General features: G+C 41.9%; 2 protein-coding genes across 2 annotated transcripts in view; one reads left to right on the plus strand and one right to left on the minus strand.

The window, feature by feature from the left end:
* MRPS27 (mitochondrial ribosomal protein S27) overlaps nt 1-8,096 on the minus strand; it is a 100,665-nt gene extending 92,569 nt beyond the window's left edge. Inside the window, 2 exon segments of the mRNA NM_001134110.1 lie at nt 1,917-1,994; nt 8,017-8,096. Of these exon segments, the coding sequence (NP_001127582.1) occupies nt 1,917-1,994; nt 8,017-8,089 (151 nt within the window). The 5' untranslated portion in view covers nt 8,090-8,096.
* A 138-nt stretch (nt 8,097-8,234) lies between these two features.
* PTCD2 (pentatricopeptide repeat domain 2) overlaps nt 8,235-13,158 on the plus strand; it is a gene marked incomplete at its 5' end in the record, with an annotated part of 38,648 nt that continues 33,724 nt past the window's right edge. The window contains 2 exon segments of the mRNA NM_001133394.1: nt 8,235-8,377; nt 10,033-10,125. Of these exon segments, the coding sequence (NP_001126866.1) occupies nt 8,266-8,377; nt 10,033-10,125 (205 nt within the window).

The following is a 13,158-nucleotide window of genomic DNA, read 5'->3' on the forward strand; positions in this document are numbered from 1 at the left end:
CAAATTAAAAGATTAAAAAAATTTGCCATGCCATTTGTGACAGAACAATTATACCACCAAAAACAACCTGTTTATCATTAATGGAACTAACTCCATTTTTCATATAAGCAAAGTTTTTTTTATGGAAAACAAGGTGAATTTTGCAACTCTATATTGAGGGAAGACATACCTTTGAATCAATCAGAACTTTACCAAGAGTTGTTCATTCTATAAATAAAATTATGTCATTATGATAGTGCCACTCCTGGTATTTGAATTTGCCAGTATACCGCATCTGTACCCATCTACACTTCTTCCATGTCTATAATTATTCCACATTTATATGCAATATTTACCTGCTTCACTGTTTCTTACTGTAGTTTTGCCTGGACATTTGTTTACAAATTGAAATACATATTGTTTAAGTTACTTCCCCTTTGTTTCTCCTCTGTATCATGGCGAAGGAATCATACTGATTTTTTTTTTTTTTTTTGAGATGGAGTCTTGCTCTGTTGCCCAGGCTAGAGTGTAGTGGCAAGATCTCGGCTCACTGCAACCTCTGCCTCCCGGGTTCAAGCAATTCTCCTGCCTCAGCCTCCAGAGTAGCTGGGATTACAGGTGCCTGCCACTGCGCCCAGCTAATTTTTGTATTTTTTAGTAGAGACGGGGTTTCATCATCTTGGCCAGGTTGGTCTCAAACTCCTGACCTCGTAATCCACCAGCCTCAGCCTCCCAAAGTGCTGGGATTACAGGTGTGAGCCACCACACCCAGCCATATAATGGTTTTTAAAAGACTAAGTATAGATAGATTATATTAACTATGAATTTAGTTTCAAGATGGTAAAAGAAGAGTATGATAAAGTACTTGTTATAAGAAGGCTACCTTGGGCCTCTTATAGAGAGAATGAGACTGTAAGTTTCGCATGGAGAAGCTGCGATTACTTATCTTCAGATCTTCCACAGCTCTGCTTCAGCTGGCCTGTGCACATACACCCATCTCAGAGCTCACAGCCAACTCTGCTTGTGCAATCTCATCATCAGAAAAGAAAAGGATGAGATCTTTGAAAATCCCAATAAGGTAGCCATTACAGACAGCAATGTCTCCTGCACTTATGGGAAAAATCCATAAACACAGGGGACTTTATTCTTAACTGACATAAGGCCAAAACACAGCGAAAGAAATCTGGGGGAATATATTAGATCAGCATAGGAACTGATCCAAAAATTACATCAGTCTCATAAAACTATCACCAATCTATTTACTTCATTAATGTTCCGATGATGTTATATATACCAAAGGGCAGGCAGTACCAAAAGTCTAAAGTATGCACATTTTTAAAAACTGCTCATTGAGTCAGTGATTTCTTTTGGGGCTTGGTATTTTACAAAAGAAAGGCTGTTGTCTGTGTAATATGACATAGGGAACAGGAGAAAAGAAAGTATAATTACAAGCCCAAAGCCTGGGAAGATGTTAACCAACTATTTCTCTAAACAGCTTACATAAGATTGTAACATTGCCTTCAAACCTGTCACCTGGTAATGAAATAGAGAAGAGTCAAAAAGGGCTCTGAAGACCACAAGAGGAGTTAAGAAAATAAAGAGATTGACAATAAGACAGGACGAAATATAAAATACGAAATTCTGTAAAACAGACAGGCTGCATGAAAACCATATGGTAAAAATGGACAAAAAACAGAAGGAACTGTTTACATATTCTAAGGAGACTAATCATGGAGGCAAAAATGAAATATTATAAATGAACAGGATAAAACTGATTTTGCCATGTATAAAAGTCTAACTCTTTAAGACTTAAAACATGCTTATCTGAATTGAAACATCATAAAAGCATAATTTCATATATACGTTATATGAATAAATGATGGAAGACATACGGAGTGACCGAAAATGACACATGTAATAGTCCAATAGGTACCTACCAAGACAGTAATGTTCTTTTTCTCTTGCTTCCCATTTGTGGCTGTCTACATAGGCTGCAGAAAGCAGGTATCTTTTACCTGAGAAAATAGGCAATTATTTCAACACACATGGTTTTACAAGAGGTTCATTTTATATGTTTTATTAAATATATCTTTGCTATCCTTTCAACTACTAGATTATATATTTTAAATAATCTAATACAGTACAGCAACCAATATCGCATAGTTGACAATTCAGTGAAGAACAAAATGCATTCAACCCCTAACAAGTGGAAGATGCAGAAAAACAGAATTTTCACAATAATTTTTTTAATAAAATAAACAGAGTCTTGCTATAATGCCCAGGCTGCAATGCAGTAGCTATTCACAGGCACAATCCCACCACTGATCAGCACAGGAATTTTGATGTGCTCAGTTTCCAACCTGGTTCACCCTTCCTGAAGCAACCTGGTAGTTCCCTGCTCCTGGAACGTCAATTATCATATCGATGCCAAACTTAGTGTGGACACTTGATCGGTATTGTGCACTACAGCCCAGAACTCCTGGGTGATCCTCCTGCCTCAGCCTCCCAAGTAGTTAGGATTACAGACACATACCACTGCGCTATGCCCATAATTTTATGGATAAAACTGTTGATAATTTTGTTCCTATAACTTTAAGACTAGGAGCCACTTGTTGCTAGTAAATTATAATCCAGGCAAGCCCTAGAACACCTTCTTAGAACCAAAAACACCTGCTGACTGTTGCTTAACTCATTAATTAAATGCCTTATAATTATTATGCCTAAAAACATTTTCATCGTAGATCCACAGGTTTCAATCATTTCACATAAAGCAAAGAGTAGTTTCTTACCCAATGAGCCAGCACCCTAGTGGTAAATTAAAGAAACTCACTAAGCCAAAGCTGAGGTAACATACAAGAGAGCATACTACTATTCCTAGCTCCTGGCACAATGCCTAGCCTTTGGCACTGTTTAACAAACATGAGCTCAAGGAGTGAATGAGAAAGAATGAATGGCAAGTTCGTCAAAATTTAAAACTTTTGTGCTTCGAAGTACAATCTCAGGAAAGTGAAAGTACAACCCAAAGAACAGGAGAAAATATTTGCAAAACATTTATCCAGTACAAGACTTGTATCCAAAATATTTCAATAAATCTTACAACTCAAAAATTAAAAAAAAGACAACCCAAATGAATGATGGGTAAAGGATTTAAACAGGTATACCTTTAAAAACATATATACACTGAGGTTGGTGGATCACTTAAGCTCAGGAGTTCAAGACCAGCCTGGGAAACATTGTGCAACCCTGTTTCTACAAAAAAACACAAATATTAGCCAGCCATGGTGGCATGCACCTGTAGTCCCAACTACTCAGGAGGCTGAGGTGGGAGAATCGACTGAGCCCGGGAGGCGGAGGTTGCAGTGAGTCAAGATCATGCCACTGCACTCCAGCCTGAGCAAGAGTGAGACACTGTTTCGAAAAAAAAAAAGAAAAGAAAAAGTAAAATATATATGTATACACACACAAATAGCCAATAATCATAAGGACAGATGCTTAACATAATTTGCCATTAGAGAAATGCAAAACAAAATCACCTGGAGAAACGAATGATACTCACTACAAATGACCACCATCAAAAAACAGATAATGACAGCTGCTGGGGAGGATGCAGAGAAACCAGAAACTCATACCTTACTGGAGAGAATATAAAACAGTGCAGCTGCTTTTTAAAGAATTTGGTAGCTCCTCAAAATGTTAACATGGAGTTACTCTATCACCCAGCAATTCCACTCCTAGGTTTACAACCAAGAAAAATGAAAACTTGTGTCCACAGAAAATTTGTACACAAATGTTCATAGTAGTATTCATAATGGACAAAAAGTGGAAACAACCCAAATATCCATCAATTGATGAATAAACAAAATGTGGTCTATCCTTACAATGGAATAGTATTTGGCAATAAAAAATGAAGTACTGATACATACTACATGGATGAACCCTGAAAACATGTTAAGCAAAAAAGATGCCAGTCACAAAAGACCACATATTATATGATTCCATTATATGAGCGATCCAGAATAGGTAAGTCTGTAGAGATAGAAAGTAGATTCATGGTTGCTAAGGGCTAAAGGTGAGGATCAGGAAAGCTAGCGGAGAAATGGGGAGCAATTGCAAATGGGCATGGAATTTCTTTTTGGGATAATGAAAATGTCCTAAAATAGCTTGCGACAATGGCTCCAGAACTCTGTGTTTATACTAAAACCTTTGAATTATATACTTCATTTGTTGTTTCTTTGTTTGTTTTTGAGATGGAGTTTTGCTCGTTGCCCAGGGTGGAGTGCAATGGTGTGATCTCGGCTCACTGCAATTTCCACCTCCCAGGTTCAGGTGATTCTCCTGCCTCAGCCTCCCGAGTAGCTGGGATTACAGGCTCCTGCCACCATGCCTGGATAATTTTTTGTATTTTTAGTAGAGACAGGGTTTCACCATGATAGCCAGGCTGGTCTCAAACTCCTGACCTTAGGAGATCCCCCAGCCTTGGCCTCCCGAAGTGCTGGGATTACAGGCATGAGCCACCATGCCTGGCCTGAATTGTGTATTTTAAATGAATGAATTGTATGGCATGTGAATTATACCTCAATAACTCTGTTTAAAAAAATAGAAAAACAGCCAGGTGCAGTGGCTCATGCCTGTAATCCCAGCACTTTGGGAGGCTGAGGTGGGCGGATCACCTGAGGTCGGGAGTTCGAGGCGAGCCTGACCAACATGAAGAAACCTTGCCTCTACTAAAAATACAAAATTAGCCAGGCGTGGTGGTGCATGCCTGTAATCCCAGGTACTTGGGAGGCTGAGGCAGGAGAATCGCTTGAAGCCAGGAGGCGGAGGTTGTGGTGAGCCAAGATCACGCCATTGCATTCCAACCTGGGCAATAAGAGCCAAACTCTGTCTCAAAAAAAAAAAAAACAGAAAAAATGACAGATAATTATGCTGAGGTCACAGCAGACCAAAAGCCCAACACAACTAGATAGCATGGGGGCTGATTAAACACAATATTGGAATGCTGTTTTTATTCTCTACCTACTTTCCAGCTCAAACAAATAAACAAATACAAACACATCTGTGTGAATTTATACACAGTTCATTCTCTTACTGTGAGCACAGACCTTTACTAGAATAATATATCTAAATTTGAGTTCTACAAATTAAATAATTAGGCAACAATAAGGTTTCCAAAGACGGTTTCAAAAGGAGAACTAAGAAAAGACTATAATTATTTAAATTAATTTCCATTTTTTTTTTGTTTTGGAAATGGAGTTTCGCTCTTGTTGCCCAGGCTGGAGTGCAATGGCATGATCTTGGCTCACTGCAACCAGAAGGCGGAGGCCTTCCGGGTTCAAGCGATTCTCCTGCCTCAGCCTCCTGAGTAGCTGAGATTACAGGCATGCGCCACCATGCCTAATTTTGTGTTTTTAGTAGAGACGGGGTTTCTCCATGTTGGCCAGGCTGGTCTCAAACTCCCGACCTCAGGTGATCTGCCCACCTCAGCCTCCCAAAGTGCTGGGATTACAGGTGTGAGCCACCACACCCGGCCTAATTTTATTTATTATTATTATTATTTTTGAGATGGAGTATCTCTCTGTTGCCCAGGCTGGAGTGTAGTGGCATGATCTTGGCTCACTGCAACCTTTGCCTCCAGGCTTCAAGCAATTCTCCTGCCCCAGGGGGATGGTTCTAGAATACCCCCTCGAATACCAAAATCTGAGAATGCAGAAGTCTCTTACATAAAATTGCATAGTATTTGCAAATAACCCACAAACATCCTCCTGCATTACTTTAAGTCTGGGGTGTCCATTTTTTTGGCTTCCCTGGTCACATTGGAAGAAGAACAATTGTCTTGGGCCACACATACATAAACTACACTAACACTAATGATAGCTGATGGGCAAACAAACAAAACAAAAAATGCTAAAAATCTCCTAATATTTTAGGTAAGTCTACAAATTTGTGTTGGGCCACATTCAAAACTGTCCTGGGCTGAGGGTTGGACAAGCTGCTTTAAGTCATCTCTAGATTACTTATAATACCTAATACAATGTAAATGCAATGTAAGTCGTTGTCATATTTTCTTTGTATTATTTTACTGTTGTATTATTTTTTATTGTTAGTTTTTGTTTTGTTTTGTAGTATCTTGATCAGCTGTTGGTTGACTCTGCAGATGCAGAATGCTCGGATAAGGAAGCCAACTGTACTCCCGGATACCAGTGACTTGCTTACTCTCTACTTATTATCTGTTATTCTCTATGCCTTCATTCTAGCATATGCTTCATTCTAGCATAAGTAATCACCTTTCTACATTCTGGAGTCAGAAAGGACAATATCTAGATCATTGCTCAAGAGTTCTGAACTGGGAGATTAAAAAGCTGGGCCAGCTGGGCACAGTGGCTCACGCCTGTAATCCCAGCACTTTGGGAAGCAGAGGCAGGTGGATCACCTGAGGTCAGGAGTTCGAGACCAGCCTGACCAACATGGAGAAACCCCGTCTCTACTGAAAATACAAAATTAGCCGGGAGCGGTGGCGCATGCCTGTAATCCCAGCTACTCGGGAGGCTGAGGCAGGAGAATCACTTGAACCCGGGAGGCAGAGGTTGCAGTGAGCCGAGATCGTGCCATTGCACTCCAACCTGGGCAACAAGAACAAAACCCGAAAAAAAAAAAAAAAGGCTGGGGAGGTGATGGTGGGGAAAGACAGGACTCCCAGAATGCCCTCTGTGTGTAGTTGTTCACGGAAACCACATGAACAGAAAATAGCTACAACAGCTAATTCTTACTAAGGTGTCAAGCATTGTGCATAACACTGCCTAATGTGTGACATTAAACGTTTTCACCAGGTCAGCCACTTAATCTTCAGAAAACTGGTGGCCAACTATGAGGTTTCACATTGACGTTTAATGGCTGTTCCTAAAGAAGTGCGTGCTTTTTTAAAAAATAGAGGATGGGAGGTAGGTTGGAAAGAGAAGATAAGCGGCATTGGAAAAATCGAGTGTGATTATTGCATTTTTACCAAATATGTCTGTCTGGATTATGTGGTTAGAATCACTGCAAATTTGGCTTCTATAAATACTTTAAAACTTTTCCAATGTTTTCATTATCAGATCCACTATGCAGGCTTTGAGTGGGCTGCCATTTAGTTCAGATATCAAAGTACTTTGCAAGTAACTATTAGCATTTATTATCTACACGTGGAAAACTATAGCAAAGAAAGGTCAATCAAAAGTTGTGCTCAAGGTCATCAGATAAAATGACATTAATACTGAAAAATTCTTCCACGAAGACCAGGGGTCCAGCTAAATGTGTGGTGGTGGGAAAAATGTTTATCTGACGTCCCTCTAAAGAAACCTCAGATGGGAGAAAAATGTCCCAGCCCCAGGAATGGACACATTTAGGTTTTTGCTTTTTCTTTTTTTTTTTTTGAGACAGGGTCTCGCTCTGTTGCCCAGGCTGGAGTGTAGTGGCGCGATCTCTGCTCACTGCAACCTCCGCCTCCTGAGTTCAAGCGATTATCCTGCCTCAGCTCCCCCAGTAGCTGGGATTACAGGCGCGCGCCACCATGCCCAGATAATGTCTTTGTATTTTTTTAGTAGAGATGGGGTTTCGCCCTGTTGGCCAGGCTGGTCTCGAACTCCTGGCCTCAACTCCTGGTCTCAACTCCTGGTCTCGAACTCCTGGCGATCCGCCCGCCTCGCGTTCCCAAAGTGCTGGGACCACAGGCGTGGGCCACCGCGCCCGGCGCACATTTGGGTTTTTCGTGGTCAGCAAAAGCACGACCACCCCAACACATAAATCTGGCGAATCATACGCAAATTCCCTCATGCTATATAACCTTCCATTGCTCTTCGTACCTTTGGACAGGAACATATTGCTATTTTAGGGAAGGAAACAGATCAGATACCTTGTCTCCTTCTTCTGCACTACCAAACACCCCAAATGGCGTCCCTAGCAATCAGATTCAAGAAACATTTCCTCTCCTCTTGAAAGCCCACCGCTCCCTTCACCCAAAGAACAGAATAATCAGGGGCCTAATGAAGCTGTCCCGCCAACCTGCAGGAGAGAGCTGAGGAAGAACCACTTGCCGCGCCAGGAGCATCCCGCGCCGCACTATGGAGGCAGCCATCTTGGAGCGTACCAAAAGGAACAGCCAACCGGTTACGGACAGAGGAAGGGGCGGGGTTACAGCTCGACCTCTAGGGGCGCCCAGAATTGGACGAATCCTGTTTGTCGCCCTCGACAACAGGACCGACGCTCCGCCTCCTCGCCCCGGTTCCAGTAGTTGGTACGGTCCGAGACAGTATGGCTGCTGCACTTCGGCCTTCGAATCGAGTTCTCCTGCAGGCGCTGCAGACTTTGGTGTATCCTGGGGTGGGAGGCTCCGGCTCTGTCAGCTGCCGCTGCCCTCTCGGAGGTATCCGCGGCCTTAGCCTAGGGAAGGAGGGGAGGGATGGGAGAGGAAAGAGTGTTAGACCCCAGCTAGCATCTCGGTGGAGCAGCCACAGCTCCTAAGTCACTCACTGGCCTGGAGCGCACCCTCGCCCTCTAGTTGCACTTGGGTGCAGTGGTGACCCCTGGGGGTCGTGGATACCCCCAGTGCCTGCAAATCGAAGGACTGCTGGGGTCTTGACCTTGGGGCTGTAGTGCTCCCTCAGATGGGGCGACGTTGGTCTTCAGGAACATCCCTCCCGCCTTGGGTGACTTTTTGTTTTGTTTTGTTTTTGAGACGAAGTCTTGCTCTGTCTTCCAAGCTGGAGTGCGGTGGCGCGATCTCGGCTCACTGCAGCCTCCGTCTCCCGGGTTCAAACGATTCTCCTGCCTCAGCTTCCCGAGTAGTTGGGACTACAGGCGTGCGCCACCACGCCCGGGTAATTTTTTGTATTTTTAGTAGAGACGGGTTTCACTATGTTGGCCAGGCTGGTTTCGAACTCCTGACCTCGTGGTCCACCCGCCTCGCCTCGGCCTCCCAAAGTGCTGGGATTATAGGAGTGAGCCACCGCGCCCGGCCTTTTTCTTTTCTGCAGAGTTTGGAAGCAGAGGTCTTATGGAGTCTCAGTTCTGCTAACAGTCTAAAAGACTTACGGCACGTTTCTTCATTTTTCAAAACTATCCTCTAACATCTCTATGAAGAGAGTTAAATCTGAAGATGCTAGTGAGTGATAGTAAAAATGTTTGTCAGGCATTAATGTATTTTACATACATTAATTCCTTTTCTCTAGACAACACCCAGCAAGAGAAGTACCATTCTTTTCTCCATTTACAGAGGAGGAACAAGGTTAAGTAATTTGCCCAAGGTCAGAGGGAACTGTTAGAGGTGGGATTTGAACACACCCAACAATAGAAACCTGCTCCTAACCACTTCACTGGACTGCCTTTCTGTAAATAAATAGCAACTTTTATTGTTACCTTGTTACTGCAGCTCACAGAACTCTGTTAGTGCGTGATTCTTCCACCACGCTTCATCCGTTTTATGTCATGCACAGCCAAGGATCCTAAAGAATGGATGATGTTTCGCAAATCTACTAAGCTGGGATCAGTGATTTCCATGTATCTCAAATGTATTTTGAGTCCACATCTGAGAGGCCTTAACCCCCTCATTTCACAGAGGACAAAACTGGGAGTTCCAGTGGTCACGCTGCAGCTTTTTCCACTACACTGTGCTTCTCCCTGGATAAACCAAAACTAAATATGCCTGTTTTGCATTTAAATGTTATTAGTTTTTTTTTTAAATGCCCTTGATACCTTTAACCGATGGCAAATGCCCATTTGTACTTCAAATCCCAACTTCCTGTCAACCAGTCCCCACACAGGTTTATCACTAGCTACGGTTAATCACTAGCTTCTTTCACACACAAAAATAAAACCTGTTTTGCTGAGGATTTGCATTCTCTGGTAGTTCAGAAATGGTTTTTCCAGGATTTATATTTGTACAATTTGTACAGTCATATTTGTACCTGTCTAATGGATTATTTATAATAGATGTTAGAGGCAATCAAGCTCTATTCGTGTTATTTGCTAACTTCTAAAACAGTCAAAATGACTTTACTTTTTTCTTTCTCTGATTTTTAGCTAAAAGATACCTACTTACAGATAATGTGGTGAAATTAAAAGAATTTCAACAAAAGAAAGTGGCTATTGCATGTAATCTTTCTGGCACTAAAGGTAATAGAATCTATTTTGTTAATTCTGTCATTTATCTGTCATTTAAGTTTCTCTGTCTTTATCCCTATTCAGTGTCTCCTTCAGTGACTTTATTATCCCTTAGAAAAAGTTGAGACCATTTATTGTTAGTTTCATAGTGAACTCTTATATTTATCTTGCATCTTATACTTTGCTGCTACAACGTCTACAGCTGTCCTCTCATTCCTTCTCTTACGATCCCAGAGAAATATTAAAGCTAGTGCTGCGGTTGGTCTTGTCTAGATCTGTGCCACTAAAAGTGTGGTTTGAGGACCAGTGGCATCAGCATCTATTGGGTGGTTGATAGAAATGCAGTTAGAAAGGCCCCAGATCATTCATACGCACAATAAAGTTTAAGAACTTCAGATGATTAGCTTTCAAACTTTTTGATGTAACCTTCAGTGAAAAATGCATTTTATGTTGCATCTCAGTACACACAAACATATCTATATATAAATGAAATCAAATGAAACAAAACAGTACTGTGTGTGATGATACATTTGGTATTTTTCACTCTGTGCTAGAAAAGTCAGTAGGATCAAAAATTTCTTAAAAAACAAGAGAAACCTGACTACCAAACCTAGGATTTGGCCGGGCATGATGGCTCATGCCTGTAACTCCAGTACTTTGGGAGGCCAAGGCAGGAGGATTGCTTGAGCCAGGGAGTTTGAGATCAGCCTGAGCAACATAGACCTCATCTCTACAAATTTTTTTAAAGTTAGTTGGGCGTGGTGGTGCGTGCCTGTAGTCACAGCTACTCCAGGGACTGAGGTGGGAGGATTGCTTGAGCCTGGGAGGTCTAAGGTGCAGTAAGCCATGATCACATCACTGTACTCCAACCTGGGTGACAGAGTGAGACCCTGTCTCAAAAAAAAGATAAATCTGGGATTTGCTTTGAAAAAAAATCCAGTGTGTTTGAGGATTGTAGTGTAGAGGAAACATAATTAGCAAAATATTGATAATGATTGAGGCTGTGTAATGGCACTTAGTGAGGGGGATTACTATCCTGTTCTTTCATTTCTTGGGTATGTTTGAAAATTTTTGTTATAAAAAGCTAAAAACAAGAACACCACCCTAGGTCTTTTTCCCTTTCAGCACCTGAGAAATCTTGTTGCATTCATTCTCTCCCTCCTGCACATAGAGTTCTTCCCAGCATTTCATACCTTTTATTGTGTGTGGATGCAGCAGTGGTCCCTGGGGGTTGTGGATATACCTCCTTGATCCTCCTTTATGAACACATCTAAGACTTTCCTTTTTTTTTTTAATAACTCTTGGTGTCCCTACTGACTTTTTCAACCATAGACCCAGCTCTCCTTCCTCTCACTGCCAGATGTTTGTGAGCTCCTGATTAACACATTAACATTCTCTTTGTTTTGGTTTGTTTTTTAAGAGACAGTCTCGCTCTGTCACCTAGGCTGGAGTGCAGTTGGCACCATCATAGCTCACTGCAGCCTCAAACTCTTGGATTTAAGCAATCCTTCTGCTTTAGCCTCCTGAGTAACTAGGACTACAGTGCCACCATGCCGCCTAATTTTTAATTTTTAATTTTTTTTTGTAGAGACAGTCTCACTGTGTTGCCTAGGCTGGTCTTGAACTCTCAGGCTCTAGCTAGTATCCCGCCTCAGTCTCCTAAAGTATAAGCCTGAGCCACTGCACCCATCCTGATACTTTCTGCCTCCATTCCCTCACAATTCAGTCCTCCAGAAATCAATGTTCTCTCACTGCTCCACTAATCATACTGTTATATAATACCATATAGGGGGCAAAAAAAAAATAAACCTTTGGAATGGGGGGAATATATTTATCCCCAGTTGAGTAGGCTCAATCTAGATTTCACTTCAGTCTTTTCTTTCTACCCCAGGTATTTTAGATCTATGTGAGGTTTGCAGTTAGGGCTTCATGTCATCCAGTTGTGATTTCCAGTTGTCATAGTCTTCATAAGGCTGTGGCAGTTGTATACATGTTCTCAAAGGCAATTAATATAATCAGTGCCAATCTGCTCTGTTGTCAGACTGATATGTTTAAAGTCCTGTCAACCTTTTATCATTTTGAGAGCCCACAGTGGTACTCTTTTCTATACCACACTATTAACATACTCATTTCTCTGGCATCCTGGCTCTCCCGTGATGGACTCCGCCTTTTCTAGGGCGGTTTCTGGTTGATCTAGTCATGACTTTTCCCTCCACACCTGTCATTCCCAGTTCTGTTCTGTTGCTCATGCTGATTCCCTTACCTAGAATACCCCCCTCCTCCATTTCTCCAACCTGATTCAGCCCTTTCCTTTCTCACTGGTACCCCTCCACTTTCACCAACCTGGTCTGTTCTGAGTCATAATAATAAAGGTTGTAACAGGACTATTCTGTCCACTCTGAGTTGTAATAGGTGTTGTAACAGGACAGAAGAGTCTTATTATGTTTATAGTATTCATGTGTCACCTCCTCCATCATTGTTTTCAGGTAGCTTTGTATAAATTTAGCTTGCCCTCTCCAAAACACTTAAGTTCTTTGAGTGCAGGAACTATTCCTTACCCTTCTTGGTGTCTCACACAAAGAAGGATACTTCTGAGTATGATTATATGATAAACAAATGTTGATTGATTTGTTTTAAAACACAAGTTTTATCTGTTGAAATACTGGATTCTTAAGGTGTTTTTTTTTTTTTTTTCTGAGACGAAGTCTCGCTCTGTCACCCAGGCTGGAGTGCAGTGGCATGATCTCGACTCATTGCAACCTCTGCCTCCCAGGTTCAAGCAATTCTTGTGCCTCAGCCTCCCTAGTAGCTGGGATTACAGGCGTGCACCACCACACCTGGCTACTTTTTGTATTTTTGGTAGAGACGGGGTTTCACCATGGTGGCGAGGCTGGTTTCAAACTACTGACCTCAAGTGATCCACCCACCTCGGCCTCCCAAAGTGCTGGGATTACAGGCCTGAGCCACTGCACCCGGCCTCTTAAGGTTTATTAAGGAAGATTAAGAAGTACAAGATGTAACGTCATCTCTTTGATGACTTGAGAC

This window comes from Pongo abelii, chromosome 4 (assembly GCF_028885655.2).
Source record: "Pongo abelii isolate AG06213 chromosome 4, NHGRI_mPonAbe1-v2.0_pri, whole genome shotgun sequence".
NCBI classification, from domain to species: domain Eukaryota; kingdom Metazoa; phylum Chordata; class Mammalia; order Primates; family Hominidae; genus Pongo; species Pongo abelii.